Source organism: Saccoglossus kowalevskii, chromosome 16 (genome assembly GCF_978046115.1).
Source record: "Saccoglossus kowalevskii chromosome 16, keSacKowa6.1, whole genome shotgun sequence".
Classification (NCBI taxonomy): Eukaryota; Metazoa; Hemichordata; class Enteropneusta; family Harrimaniidae; genus Saccoglossus; species Saccoglossus kowalevskii.
In genome coordinates this window covers 13,515,036-13,533,202 of record NC_140656.1, presented here as the reverse complement: position 1 = coordinate 13,533,202, position 18,167 = coordinate 13,515,036, and the positions used below count along the sequence as shown (strand labels likewise).

Below are 18,167 nucleotides of genomic sequence, written 5' to 3'. Positions count from 1 at the left end.
TAATATTATTATGTGTATTTATTTATTTGTATTAATTGAAGTTTAACCATTCAAATAAGTATAGTTATTCATTGTCTCGTTAGGAATTGTTCAAAGTTTGCTCCTCACACTTAAAATGTGGAAATATCGTCATCAATTTGGCATGAAAGTATTATTTTAAATTAACTGCTTCAAGTTTTATAACTCTTTAACACCGTTGGAAAGATCCTTTAGGTAAGCTGGTATCAGGAACGGTATTAATCTGTCAATCAGTGCTTTTGGAGACAGGTGCATCTCACTCTGGATGAAGTCAACTATCCGTGTCTTGTTAGGGTCTCTGTAAGATAAAACGAGTTTAAATTGCAACTTTCCCTGTCATGTACCGGCACTGTAGTATGTACGATCCATATATACCGTAATAGTAAATATATCGTTTGTGTGCCAAACACTCTCACACATAACAGATAAATGAATCACCTACCCGTCCACTTTATATAGCAAATGACCAGATGGGTAGTTTCGAGCACGGACATACTTCTTAACAGGTGGGCATTCTGGGTGATCAACACTTACGTCTGACAATGAACGTAAATAATGTTAAGATCAACAGTGCTGTGGAATTGCTATGTTATTGTGCAGTTGTTATTTGCGCGCATAGTTGCTATGCAAGTAAAATAATGGCATTGCAAAGCATGACGTTAGGAAGAAGTTAAGGAAATATCTGGTTTCAAACTGGTTGTCATGGCCGTAGTTATGGTTGCAAGACGGCATATATGACAAAAAATACAGGCAACTTACAACAATTTGTGATAGTGATTACAAATGACACTACTCTAAGAATCCAGGAGACTTTAAGCTTTATTTTTCTCGAAGATCTGGAATTTACAACTTTTGAGATGTAATAGAATTAAATACATATTCATAAATAACAGTCAGGCAACTAGGCACATCAAGCATACAGTAACATACCGTAGATCACATGCACGTCTTTCTCCTGAAAATGACGTACACCAACTAAGTCACAAAAATCTCGATGAGATACGAGACCCCCTAGGTGACTGGGAGTTACGCTGTATATTACCTTCATGTCCTAAAATAAATATACACATATATAATCAGTATCTTGATACTCTCTTTATCGATAATTGCGTAATTTGTCAGCGGGATGTGTTTTCTGCCTTATAGCAATGGACAGCTCGGTATTCATTACCCGACATGCCTCACAGTTGTATTCATATATAATTATCACGTTGTTAGTTATATTAATTGCTCCAGAGTAAATAGATCATTGAGTAATTCTCTTATTGTCTATATAATATAACAATGTGGACAGATGGGTATGGTTTATTTTGGCATGACTGACTATTATGAAGAGTAAACAGTACCTCATTGATTTGTTCTATGACTGAGATCGACTCAATTGAAGAATTCCACTTATGGTGGTTTTCTATGTCCATTATGACGGCGACAACCTTCTCAACTGGCGCGTCTATCACAAATTCTACCTTGAACCTAGATTTATAAATGATTGTTATTGCATAATACAATACGACGAAGATAGTACAGTTTGTGATACTGTAATGTAACAATTGTAATTGTTTCTGTAATAAGGTTTTGATATTTAGATTATTTTCCTGGGGGTCATGCAGTTCCAAAAATCGTGGCTATAATTATTCAAGTTGTCATTTTATATTAAAGCAATAACAATTGAATAGGACCTCTATTACATGTGATCGACATACCCATGACGTCACATTGAAATTATTTGGTTCAACAAGTTTGAAATAAATCACCTGAATGGAATCGACACGTACATCGTGTTCTCTTACTTGTACCCTGTTAAACACTGGACGACCACAACTATGTTGTACGCCACTTGAACTAAACTTTTTAATATATATCTTTGCTTCACTTTGACATTCTGTGGCTATATTGTATAACCTATCACCAAACGAACGGGTTTATGCCAAGAAATGTTTTTGGTTGAGATACTTGTAGCAACATATCCAAAATGTATTTATCCATAACAAATGTCCATTTCAAACTTTGGCAATAAATTTCCACTTTTATCAGATTATTATTGGGTTGTCAAGCAAAACCATGTTGACCTTTGTCGACAGCTGTGCTTCCCGAAACTATTTCATCTCTCCCAGGGTCATTGAGAAGTTCACACAATTGATAATAATAATAGGCCCAGAAATTCACAGCAATAAATGATAAAAATATCCAGGCTGATAGACAACAGATGCACATGAATTGCAAAACACAACAAGCCGATTGTCAGGTGCTGGGAATCAGCCACCCTAAATACCAAATAGCAAACCGTTGTCGGCCTAAGAGGCAAGAGATCCGTGGTCGGGTATGAGGAGAAACTACACAAGTCCTAGTGCGTATTAAATTAACAAATAAATCAATTTAATCAACAGAATATCGATATCATAACACGTCTTAAATCTATACTTATGCGCACAAGTTAAAGCCCCAACACTACTAAATATAACCTTTGGTAACGAATATAGCAGTACAATTAATTTATATAATATCAGTTCTGGTAACAAGTACAACAGTACAATGTTCACTCTCTATGACTAGTGGTTACTGTTAACGCAATGCAGATATGTCACTTAGCTATGTATCACATTCACGGCGAAACAGTTTCAATGCAGATCAAACTCCTATACAGATTGACGTAGACTCGACGATCCAGAGCATATGACGAGTTCCGTACAGGGTAGTCTGGGAACTGTAGTCTTCTTACATCCAGGGAGTCAACAATACCGGACTTTAAGTCACTGGCTGGTTAGTTGGAAGTCTTTAATCTAATGGCTGGATAAGGAAATCAACAAAAGTGACTAGAGATGACAGTTTGGCGACTATACAAACGCCGACAGTCCTCATTTGAAAATATAATTACCTTGTCACAAGTACAATAATAAAACTAGAAACTACATAGTATTACAATCGTCTTGTTTAACAGATTACGAAATATAACTTATGAAATGCTGCCTCTCAGTCTTAATATGTACAAAATTATATGGTTACCATACAAGTAGCACAGCAATACACTTGTTCACACTCGACAACTGGCCGCGAAAAGAATCGCATTTGACAATCTTTTACGTGCAACTAAATTTACACAAAATATATGCACAATATGAAATTAATTGCTTACAGGAGAATTCTTTCACACACTTCACGCTCAGCAACGGAGGGTCTAGAGGCCGGTCCCACTGAACCCCGCCTCGAGTTATCCCCAGCAACACCACACCACCACGCCGGTCACACCCAGTACTCAGCCACGCTGCCTGTGTCAAATTGACAATACTGCTTTTGGAAGTACCGAACTTACTTCCACTCAAATAGCAGAAAACTGGCTCAGAGAGCACTAGAGCGCAATACACCAATATATGGATACATCGACTGCCTAGAAAAGCTATGGTGCGGAATTTCTTCTAACCCACTGAGCAGAGTAACCTGACTTGTTGCTCCTTCACAGTCCAAAACGAAGTGTGCTTCTAACAGCACTACACTGTACTGGCTAAAACAAAGCCCTACTCATTAGCATAACAATGCATAATACAGCTTCCACCTCAGCTATGTGGGCACCTGTAATTCCAGTGCCACCCATAATATGACATTTACCCCCTTCTTAAGATAAATGTCCCACATTTATTCATAAATCGGATATCATTCTGTTACAGATCTACTCATGAAATCAGCGCCAATATTGTCCTTTCCTTTAATCGCGACCATTGTGTAGCGATAAGGTTGCAGGGCCAATGCCCAACGCATTATGCGACCATTGGCTACTGCTGAACGCTGCATACATAGTAACGGCTGATGATCTGTCTCCAATTGGAATTCCCGTCCATATAGATACGGCTCAAATTTTTGAACAGCCCATACAACTGCATAGCTCTCCTTCTCCATCACTGAGTACCTTGTCTGTGCTGGCAACAACTTTTTGCTAGCATAGGCCACAGGGAACTTTACTTTGTCAAACTCCTGCATTAACACTGCTCCAATTCCTCGTTCAGAAGCATCCGTACGTAGGATAAATGGTTTGCTAGTATCAGGAAGGTGAAGGATAGGTTCCTGTGCCAGTTTTGACTTAAGCGTATGGAAAGCACGTTCTTGGCTTTCTCCCCATTCTATTTTAGTAGGACAACCTTTCTTGGTTTTATCGGTAAGAGGGACTGCCAACGCTGCATAATTTGGAATAAAAGATCTGTAATAGTTGGCAAGGCCTAAAAAGGAACGTAGTTCTGTCTTTGTTCTTGGCCGGGGCGCCTCCTGTATAGACTGGAGTTTTCCAGGATCAGGCTGCAGCACGCCGTGGCCAACCACATGACCTAGGAAATCGATCCGTTCGTAACCCATGTAGCACTTGGTTGGTCTTGCTGTCAACTTTGCCTTTCGCAGTCTACTCATCAATTTTCCAAGTGTCTTGATGTGTTCTTCCCATGATGCAGTATGGATAAGTATATCATCAATATAGTTGTCAACATTCTTTACGTCCCTCAACAGCTTCCGCATAATTCTGCTGAACGTTGCGGCACTATTTACGAGCCCGAACGGCATTTTAACAAACTGGTACAAGCCGTCATGTGTAATGAAGGCCGTTAATGGCTTTGCACTTTCTGTTAACGGTACTTGCCAATACCCTTTGCTGAGATCAATCTTGGTAAAAAAATGATCACCAGACAGTTTGGCAAACAACTCATTCGGATCAGGTGTTGGCTCTGCATCAAAAATGGTTATACGATTGAGTTTCCTCATGTCAACACAACAGCGATTTGACCCATCACGTTTCTTGACCATTACCAATGGTGCAGCATATGGACTTTCAGAAGGTTCAGCTACTCCCATCTCAATCATGGACTTCACCTCATCTTTCACTGCTTCGCGGAGTGCATGGGGAATGGGATAAGGTCTGCTACGTACTGGTGTCTGATCATTCAGCTTGATATCATGAAAGCCGAGAGTGGTGCTTCCTGGGACATCAGTCAGTACATCTTTATAATTGTTCAGCACTCTTTTCACCTCTCTCACCTGTATGTCTGACAAGTTGTCACATATATGTACATCTGACGCATATTCTTTCTGCTGAAATGCTGGGGTGCGCAGCAAGTCGTCCCCTTTCATTCCTGTGCCTTCTGGTATTTCAGATGATTCATAGTTGTATTCATCTATGACCGATACACATACCACCTCAAGGAGTCCATTTGCTACTTCCTCTGTTTGCTTGTGCCTTCGGTAGTACCCTTTCAACAAGTTAGCATGGAATGTTTTCACCCGGTGACCAAAATCAATCTTGTAATCCATATTGCCTACTTTCTCTACCACTCGGAATGGGCCCTTCCAGTGCATAAGCAGTTTGTTATGGTCAGTGGGAAGGAGCAGTAACACTTCATCACCTTTGTTGAACTTTCTGCATTTGGTCTTTTTGTCATAGTAGAACTTGTATTTGCCTTGTGACTTGCTCAATTCTTTTCTTGCCAACTCGCACGTCTTCTCCAACTTCTCTTGAAGATCAAGGACATATTGATAGGTAGTCTTGGTTTCTGATTCTGCGATCTTGCTTGTCCACAATTCTCTTAGGATGGCCATTGGTCCCCGCACATTCCTCCCATAAAGTAATTGAAAAGGTGCAAAACCAGTGCTAGATTGTGGAGTCTCTCTATATGCAAATAATAAGGCATTCAAATAACGATCCCAATCCATTGGACGTTCCTCACACATCTTTCGAATCATGAGCTTCAGGGTTCCATTGAACCGTTCAACTAAACCATTGCACGCTGGATGGTATGGCGTGGTAGTCATCTGTTTTATGGACAACAATCTACTGACTTCATGCATCACTTCTGAAGTAAATTGAGTCCCTTGGTCTGTTAGGATTTCACGTGGGCACCCCACTCTTGAGTAGACGTCCAGGAGGGCCTCAGCAACAGTCTTTGTATCAATGTTGGATAATGCAACAGCTTCCGGATAGCGTGTTGCATAGTCAACAATAGTGAGTATATACCTGTTTTTGCGCTGAGTGCATGGATGGATAGGGCCAACTAGATCAACTGCAATACGCTGAAATGGAACATCGATCAATGGCATACTCCCAAGTGGTACCTTGCTTACGCGCCCCTTTGGCAGAGTTCGTTGGCATGAATCACAAGACCGACAGTATCTGGAAACGTCTGCTGCCAGCCCAGGCCAGAAGAAGTTACTGAGAATCTTATCTGTGGTTTTCTTGGCTCCTTGGTGGCCTCCAAGTACAGATTCATGGGCTAGCCTCATCACCTGATTGCGATATATCTCTGGCACTACTACCTGTGATAACTTGTCTCCAAATTGCACCTTTGGAGAGTTGAACTCTCTATACAAGATTCCATCTTTCATGATGAACTTTGATCTTCCACCATTTTTCGTCATTTTCACTTCACCGGAAAGGGCTTTCTCGCGTAGTTTGTTGAATTGCCGATCTTCTTCTTGAGCTTGTTGAAGTTTTTCTGCAGATACCACCTCACCGACAGCTTTGGGCACTTTCAGTTCTTTGATTGGCTTTAGATTGGCTAGTTTCTGAGCTCTGGTCTCCACAGCATTTGCCAACCCCGGTTGTTCTTGACTACCCATCGTACAGAATCTGCCTGTCACTACTGGTTCTTTCCATGATGTATCCGGGTGGGATGCCTCAGACACACCCTCAATATTCCCCAGTATCAGGTCATACACAGGATTCATCATGCACAATGCAGTTACATCACCAATAAAATAAGGAGTATTCACTTTTATTGTGGCCACTGGCACTTTTCGAATGGTTCCATCAATCAGGACACACGTCTTGTATTCACCGGTCAGCTGTCTACTTGACACTAGACTTTTTCGGACCACCACACTACTGCAACCACTGTCCCGCAAGACACTAACCAGTTTCCCATTGACTGTTCCCTTGGTTACTGGCATTCTTTTCACACCATGTGCACTGCATGCAGCACTCATCACTGGAAGCTTGTGCCCGCATGACAGAAGATACTCTTTACTTTGTGTGGCATTAGTTTCACCTGGCTCCACTGTCACCACCATACATGCATTACCTGTATCACCTCTTATAGACTGTTGGCAGCTGCTGCAGTGAGCACAAACTTGTCCACCATCTCCAGTTAGCAAGGCTGCCGTCTTATGGGCCTTGGGTCTGTTTCTACAATCTTTGGCCACATGACCCACTTTACCACATATAAAGCACTTTCCTCTAAATTGACTGGTTTGGCTAGTCGACTTACCACATTGGCTCGATGAGTTACCAGGCTTTAAGTTTACTGTTCGCTGCTGACCCCGTTGGTTAGGTTTAGCATTCCCTTGCAATCCCCAATTTCCTCGTGCATCCAAATATTTTGAGGCTGAAGAAACCATTTCTTTGGCGTCCTTTGGCCAACGCTCTCTTATAAACAAAGCTAGGTCTTTGGAACATCCACAAACAAATTGTTCTCTGAGCAGTAAATCTGCAAGCCCTTCATAGGTCTTTGGTGTGCTGGATAGTTCTACCCATCTTTCCAAGTAATCGCCAATACGGACCATAAACTGCTGAGCGCTTTCATCACACTCTGGCTTTGATGAACGGAACTTATCATGGAAACTCTCTTCAGTCAGCTGGTATGCCTTCAATAGTTCTGGTTTCAATGCATCATAATCATTAGCTGTTGCAGCTGGCATTCGATTATATGTAGATACCCCCTTACCTTGTAACAAAGCACTGAGGTTCACAGCCCAATCACCTCTTTCCCACTTCTGGGCAGTGGCATAGCGTTCAAACCTTTGAAGGTAGGCGTCCATGTCATCGACGTCTTCTCGGAAGTCTTGTAATCTAGGAGCACGTGCCTTAGCAAAATCGAAATGGGCCGCAGGCTGTTCTGCAGCTTCCCCTTTTAATTTCAGTTCTTGCAAATGAATCTGCATCTGCAAAAGTTCTTTTTCATGCGCCTCCCGTCGCCTATGCTCCTCTCTCTCACTAGCCCTGTTGTCCCTCTCTTTTGCCTGCTCTTCTCTAACAAAATCTTTCAAGGCACCCCCTTCCAGTCCAAATTCCTTCCCTAGCCTAGACAGTCTTTCTGCCTCCATACTTTGGTGCAGCGCAGTTTGCATACCGCTCAATTAACTGCCCAAGCAGCATTGTACCCACGCCACAGTACTATATGGCAAAACACAAGATAACGCCGACGCAGCGCATGCAATGAAGCAGGAAACAAACAGGCGCATATGTTGCAATAGCACAGTCTCCAAACTCTCAATTGCAGGCACCATATGCAGAATCTCTACCTCCCCAAGCACGGTCTCTATAAATAAATTTCAGACAACGCGTGACTCCCGGACGAGCCCCCATAATGTCAGGTGCTGGGAATCAGCCACCCTAAATACCAAATAGCAAACCGTTGTCGGCCTAAGAGGCAAGAGATCCGTGGTCGGGTATGAGGAGAAACTACACAAGTCCTAGTGCGTATTAAATTAACAAATAAATCAATTTAATCAACAGAATATCGATATCATAACACGTCTTAAATCTATACTTATGCGCACAAGTTAAAGCCCCAACACTACTAAATATAACCTTTGGTAACGAATATAGCAGTACAATTAATTTATATAATATCAGTTCTGGTAACAAGTACAACAGTACAATGTTCACTCTCTATGACTAGTGGTTACTGTTAACGCAATGCAGATATGTCACTTAGCTATGTATCACATTCACGGCGAAACAGTTTCAATGCAGATCAAACTCCTATACAGATTGACGTAGACTCGACGATCCAGAGCATATGACGAGTTCCGTACAGGGTAGTCTGGGAACTGTAGTCTTCTTACATCCAGGGAGTCAACAATACCGGACTTTAAGTCACTGGCTGGTTAGTTGGAAGTCTTTAATCTAATGGCTGGATAAGGAAATCAACAAAAGTGACTAGAGATGACAGTTTGGCGACTATACAAACGCCGACAGTCCTCATTTGAAAATATAATTACCTTGTCACAAGTACAATAATAAAACTAGAAACTACATAGTATTACAATCGTCTTGTTTAACAGATTACGAAATATAACTTATGAAATGCTGCCTCTCAGTCTTAATATGTACAAAATTATATGGTTACCATACAAGTAGCACAGCAATACACTTGTTCACACTCGACAACTGGCCGCGAAAAGAATCGCATTTGACAATCTTTTACGTGCAACTAAATTTACACAAAATATATGCACAATATGAAATTAATTGCTTACAGGAGAATTCTTTCACACACTTCACGCTCAGCAACGGAGGGTCTAGAGGCCGGTCCCACTGAACCCCGCCTCGAGTTATCCCCAGCAACACCACACCACCACGCCGGTCACACCCAGTACTCAGCCACGCTGCCTGTGTCAAATTGACAATACTGCTTTTGGAAGTACCGAACTTACTTCCACTCAAATAGCAGAAAACTGGCTCAGAGAGCACTAGAGCGCAATACACCAATATATGGATACATCGACTGCCTAGAAAAGCTATGGTGCGGAATTTCTTCTAACCCACTGAGCAGAGTAACCTGACTTGTTGCTCCTTCACAGTCCAAAACGAAGTGTGCTTCTAACAGCACTACACTGTACTGGCTAAAACAAAGCCCTACTCATTAGCATAACAATGCATAATACAGCTTCCACCTCAGCTATGTGGGCACCTGTAATTCCAGTGCCACCCATAATATGACACCGATAAACTAAACAGATCTCATTTTCAATAATGTACACTCGCGGCAAAAAACAAACTTTGTTATGAACACTGAGGGCAGTATGAATCCGAGAAGGCATTAGATTGACCTATGATTTTGAATGAGCGTTACTTCATTGCTGATTAATGGGCGTATCTCGATTTTTATTGAATTTATGATGGGACTATTTAAAAAAACATTGGGCGTAGATGTAAATGTCGCAAATCACACAATTCACAATATCAGAGAGTTATTTGGTGATATTATCAGAAATTTATCCGAATGCATGTATTCAGCCGATATTGTATGAAGTGCCTACTTCAACATGATCAAAACGTTATGATATAACGTTCACAATAGGAAAGTGACAATTACACTTCAGCTGATCAGTTTAGCTGATTTCCGTTAAATGAAATAAGTGCCAAATCAGTATTTTGCAGCAAATATTCGTAACTCATTGCATTGTATGCTCCGTCAAATATTACGGAGCAAAAATAATCACAGCATGCTAATAGAAAATGAACCTAAATTTAGTGAAATATAGCGGCGTTTGTAAACTTATGATCTACAAACTAATTAAATTAACTTTAATATACTTTACTATCTTCGATAACATTGATATGGAAATATTAATTTATTATTTATACTTACATTCTACCATCGAGTTCGGGTGAATGTTTGTAGAAAGTCTTTATTTCTTTCTGAAAAATATAAATATATACTGATTAAGTATTAACATACTACCGTAGTGTTGCGCCACCACTGTATTGTTTTCGTGTAAATCCTGAACGAGGCGGTGTGCAACACGTATCCCATACTAAACGCGTGTGGTCACAACGACTCCACCCTTCAAGTTAGCATGAATAATGTTCGGTGACGGAGAGAGGGAAATTCTATATATGTACATTGCATTACACGCTCCACTGACTGCTACAGAGTTAAACCTTGTACATTGTGTTGTTTGCTTGGTGAGTTGACAGGTCAGACAACCGTATACAGTAAACGTTGAAATCTGCTTCTCGGCAGAGGGTGACGAGAGGTCAGTGCTACAAAGGATTCGTGTATACCCATTGTTAGATAATAAGGCACATTATATTACTTGTGGTATCGTGGCGTGTATTTATGCTAATTGTGAGCCTGTCACACCTGTATTCATACACAGAGTGTGAACCGGCATTGTATTAGCTACAGATAACTGTACATAAATTGTGATGTATATGTGTATATCATATAGATATAAAACTAATAGTGTTGGACACTGTAGGTGTGTATTATCAAACCCACACTCTCTCACGATCTTTCTAATTCAAAATTAAAACTGTTGTAGCGTATAAACAAGGCAGATACATTCAATTATGTAACATTGGTTATTTAATTTGAGTCGTCATATCAGATCTATATATCAATATACCAGGCATGTACATTATATATACGATGTATCACGATTGTGTCGCAATGAATTATTCCAGCCGAAATGAAAAATTGATTAAATCATAGATCCAAATACTACGTTGACAGTGTACACTATTGTGATGTTGATTAATTTCCATATTCACCACTGGTACCAATAACTCGTATAAAGCTAATTCGACCACTTTGTGATGTATTACCTATTAAATACATTCATACCAGACGCCTTTATCTTATTAATATTAAACATGACATTAATCATTTTTATAGATATGTCAGTATTTGATTGGAATGCGTCAGATAGTTATATAGATACATGATGTATGACCGTCCTGGACGCATGATATATGTTTTATAGATGACTCAACATTTATCCCATCGATTGCTAGCAATGTAGAAATAACATACCCAACAAGTATTTTAAAATGTTCTAGAAGACAAGACAAGAACTACTGACAAATGACTGACAAGACTCACAAAAAGGGGTAAAAATCAAAATTAATTAGCTAATAAGTACATTACGCAACATAGTCAAATCAGTATAATAACTCCAAGGTAATTGTTTGTTAACCAAGTCCGTGATTCTACATTAAAACCATTCACTGAAGTCCATTGCGACCTCAGTTCACAATAATTATGCCGTAGAAATGTTACTGTGTGGATTATGTCCTCTGCACTATACGAATACTCTATGCTCACCGTTTCTTTTGCTTTAGTCCAGTCTGTTGCTTTTTCAAACTCAAAGAGTTTTTCGATGACTCCATCAGCGATTGCTTTGTAGTCAGTCATGGGTGCTAGCTACTGGTATTAATATTGCAGGACGAATACGAGCCTTTGTGCAGTATGATTGCTGCCAACGTGTAAATGTACCGCATACAATGAACTCATATCAGCTCAATCGAAGTATCATATTTCATTGCCCGAGTTAGTCAAACTATTCAGCACAAACCCTTGTTGTATTTGCGTAATCGATATAAGAAATGACAGATGACCCGTATGTCAGGATACAATCACGTGAATTGCGTTGAACTGTGTCCCCCATTGGTGCCGTGGTGTTGTGTTGTGGGGGTGTTTGAGTGGCTCAAGGCATAAATACGAAGACACACTGTTATCAAGCGTACTTAACATGTGTGGTTCGTCTCTTCCTTTTAATTCTAAAAGAAAAACACCGTTGTGTATATTATTAAGAAGCGAATTAAAAGTGCTGTATACATTTCTTTCTTGAATTTGCCATGACCGTCCATTTTCTCGCAGTTAGACAACAAAATTAGAGCAACAGTTGCATGTCCCTAGCTAATTAACATATTACAAATATGCATATTATTGAGACCCCATATATAGTCATCTGATACATTTTTTATAACCACATTGTCAGATGTGCATTATAGGTATGCATATTATTGGTAATTAATATACGTGAATTTCTACCCCGGGGAAATCAGATCTGAGGATTACCCAAATGCGTAGTTTTATTAAAATCTGACGAGTGGTACTCAAGTTTCTGTCGAAAAGCTATAATTTGTTAGTTTATACAAATTAGGTAATTGGTAAGCACAAAAATAAACCCTGAACGGAACATCTATTTGGCTCACACCAGAAGTACCAAGTTTGATTATATCTGATGAAAAGCAAAATAGTGGCTAATAAATATGCAAATTAGTTCATTTCCATACATGGTTTCACCCTTAAGACTGCACAATTTCCAAGAGCACCCATGTACCATGGTGAATTACAATCTGTTGAGCGATACTTGTGAAACAAGTAAAATATTAATATGCAAATTATATAATTTCAAACTTTCGACAAACATTCGGAGAAAATTCTTTTCGTATATAATATACCAATGAGTAATAATTATGTAAATCTTGTTCACATAAGTTAATTGATAAGGCTTGTTCGAGAAATACTAGGAACTACGATAAAGTCGTATTCAAAGCCAGGAAGACAGTCATCAGCGTTGACTTCCAAATAACAACTAGGTCAAAGCATGTTAAACACTCATTGCATCAACAAAAATTAAGCCCATTGATAATTGAATATGGTTAACACTGTACCATATTGGTTTAACTATCCCTAAATGATAGTGTAAACATACAGTTTCAACGGACAAACATTCAGAGAAAATTATTTTAGGAAGTTGGAAACATTGTCTGCAAAGTCGGATAAGCTGTCAAGAAAGTCATAAAATTACTTCGAACGAAGTGACACTTGCCTGTAAAATCAATAAAGTCGTTAGGACAGTCAGCAACGTGGAAATGGTTTTAAATACAGCTTTAAATCTTTTCTGATTGGTTATCTTTTTTCAATGACAAATCACGTGATAAAGCACCTGCTAAACAACATTCTTTATTGTTTCATACGTATTCGATAATTTTATAAATCACACACGATTGCGGCAATTGGGATTTTATTTTTCTGTTTGGCCCATCATGGTTTGAGTGAATACGGTAATCGCAAAGCTGAATGTTTAGAAGGACCAGACTAAACATATTACAAGATATTTTCCGTATAACTATTAACCTTAGTAACATATAGGAAGCACATTAGTAATAAATTGATTTTTTGTTTCATTAGCTTATTTATAACGATTCAAAAAAGTGTGGTCACTCATTATCTCGTTGATAACATGTAGAAAGTTTCGCTGCGAATATGCACAATCCTATGTAATAAAGTTCGTACCTGTTATTTAAAACGTGGAAATATCGTCATCACAGACAAATTGTGCATAAACATATTATTTAAAAATTAACTGTTTCAAGAATTATAACTCTTTAACGCCCTTGGAAAGATCGTTAAAGTAAACTGGTACCAGGAAAGGTATCAATCGTTCAACCAGTGCTTTTGGAGACAGGTGCATTTCACTCTGGTTGATGTTAACCAGTCGTGTCTTGTTAGGGTCTCTGTAAGATAAAACGAGGTTACAATGTAGCTGTCCTACTTGTTTACCGGCACTGTGTGTATGATCCCTACATACTGTTATAGTTTATATATCGTTTGTACTCCTAAAACTCTCAAACATCACAGATAATGAGTCACCTACCCTTTATATAGCAAATGACCAGATGGGTAGTTTCGAGCACGGACATACTTCTTAACAGGTGGGCATGCTGGGTGATCAACACTTACGTCTGACAATAAACGTAAATAAAGATACGGTTATGAGAGCTGTGAAACTGCTATGTTATTGTGATGTTGTTATGGGCGTGTATGGTTGCTATGCAAGTAAATGAATGAATAGAAATATCAAGCATTAGTTATATATGTGAAGGGGTTACATAATTATCTTATTCGAAACAGGTTGCCATGGGCGTAGTTATGGCTGCTAGACGGCGCGGAAACATCCATTATATGCACAAAAACATATGTAAATTGCAGCAATTTGATTACAATTGACTTATTTTTCTAGAAGATCTGGAAATTATGAGATGCCATAGAACTAAATACATTAATATCAAACTGACAACTGGGTGTCACATCATTGAATAGCGAGTGTAACCAACTCACAAAATGATCTTATATCAGCTAACAATATTTGCCATCAATAGGTGTAAATAACTGACTCTTTCTTCGATGGTACTCGTATGTACGTTATATAACAATGCAAGGATATATCATACCGTAGATCACATGCACGTCTTTCTACTGAAAATGACGTACACCAATTAAGTCACAAAAGTCTCGATGAGATACGAGACCACCTAGGTGACTGGGAGTTACGCTGTATATTACTTTCATGTGCTAAAATAAATATACACGTATATAATTAGTATCTCTTTATCGATAATTGCGTAATTATGTCTATGGACAGCTCGGTATTCACCGGGTATTACCCGACATGCATCGCAGTGGTATTCATAATAATAACTGTATTGAAATCGTAACCACAATGAGGTATTGATAAATACAATAAAGGTAATATATATGTGAAAATAATGACAAAACAGAATTACAAATATAACTAAAACTAATAAAATACGAAACAGGTAGAAAAAAAGAAGATAATTTATAAAAAAAAACATGCTTAGTAAAAAAGAAAATAGTGTTTCTTAGTTATGAGACAGTTGAAAATCCTTTTTTTAAACTGTCTTCCCTTATAATAAAGCACTGGTAAATAAATTTACTTAACTCTTTTAACATTTGTATATTTTAATTTTCGTAGTAATGTCCTGGAGTATGTTGTGTTTGTCGAAGAGGTCATCTCTCACTTTTTTGTAATAATTGCATTGTACACGCACATATGTATATATAGCATACTTTTTATTGATGAATTGTAAAAAAACATATCATCATACATTACGATATATCTGAACAATCTTTATTTATCACGTTGTTAATTATATTTCATGCTCCGGAGTAAATAGATCATTGAGTAATTCTATTATTGTCTATATAATATAACAATGTGGACAGATGGGTATGGTTTATTTTGCCATGACTGACTATTATGAAGAGTAAACAGTACCTCATTGATTTGTTCTATGGTTGAGAGCGTTTCAATTGAAGAATTCCACTTCTGGTGCTTTTCAATGTCCATTATGACGTCGACAACCTTTTCTGCTGGCGCGTCTATCACAAATTCCATCTTGAACCTAGATTTAGAATTTATTTGTAAGTTATAACAATAAGACGAAGATAGTACAGTTTGTGATACTATAATATTGTAATAATGAGAATTATCAGTGAAACAATAGTATTGTTCTTTATTTGTTTACATAATTGTTTTTAACATATAACGCTGCACGACCAGAATTGTGTTGTGCGGCACTTCAACTGAACTCTTTAATGTATATCGTTGCTTCACCTTAACATTCTCACAAGCAGCGTCCCAGCAATTATATTATGATTTTCTATCAGTGGCAGCGTAAACTTACGCGTTGTTATCAGGTTATTTATATACTAATTTTTTGTTAATATGTATATAGACGCAATATGGCTAAATTATTTGCCATTATTATACAAACAAACGGGTTTAAGACATCATACAGAAAACAAGATATGAAACCATTCCACCTCTCCCCAAATGAATGACAAGTTCACACAATTGATAATAATAGACCCTGAAATTCTAAGCAATAAATCACAAAAATGTTCATACTGATAGGGAACAGATGCAGAGGAGTTATATGCCAAATTCACATGTTACATAACACAACTAACAAGCCGAAAAAAGTATAAAAAAGGAAATTTTGTATGAACACTTAGGGCAGTATGAATCCTTGAAGGCCTTTTCAGGAAACAGAACAATTGATATAAAATCAGTTTCGAATGCGTGTAACTACATTGCTGAATAGTGGCCGGAGATGTAAATGTCACACATCAAATGATTCACAGGGATAGAGGGAGATTTGTAGATATTATTGACAATAATCATTTCAGCTGAATGCATGCATGTATTCAATGCAACATTCTATAAATTATATAACGTACATACTAGGAAAGTGACAACTACACTTATTTTCTTCATAGTTCGATCAGATAAGCTGATTTCCTTTAAATCAAATGAAATAAGTGCAACATTAGTATTTTGCAGAAATTATTCGTAACACGATGTTGCTCTTTAAAATATTAGGAAAGATTGTGATATGGTATTTTGAGACCAACGCCGTACATAATCGCGATGATGTTAAAATAAATTTAAAATGAAATAAATTTAGTGAAATACAGCAGTATATATGACACGGTTTGTAGAAATATGATCTAATAAACAAATTCAATTAACTTCAACTATCTTCGATAACATTGATATAGAAATATTAATGTATTGTTTGTACTTACATTCGACCATCGAGTTCGGGTGAATGTTTGTAGAAAGTTGTTATTTCTCTCTGGAAAATATCAATATATACTGATTTCAAATGTAATGTGTTTGTGTAAACCTTAAAGAGGCCATCGTCACGACCCTGTGTTTTCACTTTTTGTAGAAATAAACCACGTGCGTAAACTTTCGATGTGCAATACCGGCATGCAGCCCATACCAAACGCATGTGGTCACGGAAACTACACCGCCCTTCAAGTTGGCGTGTCCTGTAATGGGGAGAGTGATAGACTTTATATGTCCATCGCATTACATTCGTTATTATCTGCTGCAGGTTTCAACATTGTACATATTGATATTTGTTTGGCGAGTTGACAGACCAGACAACCATAAACGTCAAAATATGTTTCTAGGTAGAGGATGACGTGAGTTCAGTGCTACAGAGGGTTCGTGTATACCCATTGTTGGTCGACAAAGCACATTATACCACTGGTGGTATTATGATCTATTGCCCAAGAACTACTTTTATTTCTATAAACCAATTATTGTGAACCGGTCACACCTGTATTCATACACAGAGTGTAAACCGGCATTGTAATGGCTACAGATAACTGTACATTAATTGTGATTTATATGTATATATAACCCATAATTTTGATCACTGTGGGTGTGTATTTTCAAACCCACACTGTCTCTTGTTCACTTTGAGAGTTGTAGCACATAAACAAGGCCGTGATTATATTTTAAAACCATGCACTTTAAGTAGTTCATTGTGACCTTAACAGTTGAAGTAGAAATGTCACTGTACGAATTATGTCCTCTGCACCATAAGAATACTCTATGCTCACCGTTTCTTTTGCTTTAGTCCAGTCTGTTGCTTTTTCAAACTCAAAGAGTTTTTCGATGACTCCATCAGCGATTGCTTTGTAGTCAGTCATGAGTGCTAGTTACTGGTATTAATATTGCAGGACGAATGCGAGCCTTTGCGCAGAATGAGTGCTACCAACGTGTAAATGTACCGCATACAATGAACTTATTTCATATCAGCTCAACCGAAGTGTCACATTTCATCGCCCGAATTAGTCAAACTATTCAGCACAAACCTTTGTTGTGTTTGCGTAATCGATATAAGAAATGACAGATGACCCGTATGTCATGATGCGGACACGTGAATTGCGTTGAACTGCCCCCCCCCCCCCACATTGTTGTCACAGTGATATGTTGTGTGTCGACCTTTCCTGAAAATACTAAATGAATTACATCACTGTATTTTCCAAAACCAAATTATATAA

The 18,167-nt window shown here is 38.3% G+C and overlaps 2 protein-coding genes across 2 annotated transcripts; both read right to left on the bottom strand.

Annotated features, from left to right (window-relative positions):
- On the bottom strand, nt 1-12,172 carry LOC102803044 (stAR-related lipid transfer protein 6-like). The gene is made up of 6 exons (XM_006824281.3): nt 11,820-12,172; nt 10,362-10,411; nt 1,365-1,491; nt 949-1,069; nt 461-554; nt 1-316 (listed from the first exon to the last, which is right to left on the bottom strand). Exons 1-6 carry the CDS (start codon nt 11,907-11,909, stop codon nt 178-180), a joined length of 621 nt encoding a protein of 206 aa, XP_006824344.3. The 5' UTR covers nt 11,910-12,172; the 3' UTR covers nt 1-177.
- A 1,709-nt stretch (nt 12,173-13,881) lies between these two features.
- On the bottom strand, nt 13,882-17,813 carry LOC102802922 (stAR-related lipid transfer protein 5-like). Its single transcript, XM_006824280.1, has 5 exons — nt 17,724-17,813; nt 16,896-16,945; nt 15,561-15,709; nt 14,161-14,248; nt 13,882-14,020 (listed from the first exon to the last, which is right to left on the bottom strand). The coding sequence occupies exons 1-5, from the start codon at nt 17,811-17,813 to the stop codon at nt 13,882-13,884; spliced, it is 516 nt and encodes a 171-aa protein (XP_006824343.1).
- Nucleotides 17,814-18,167: the final 354 nt, after the last annotated feature.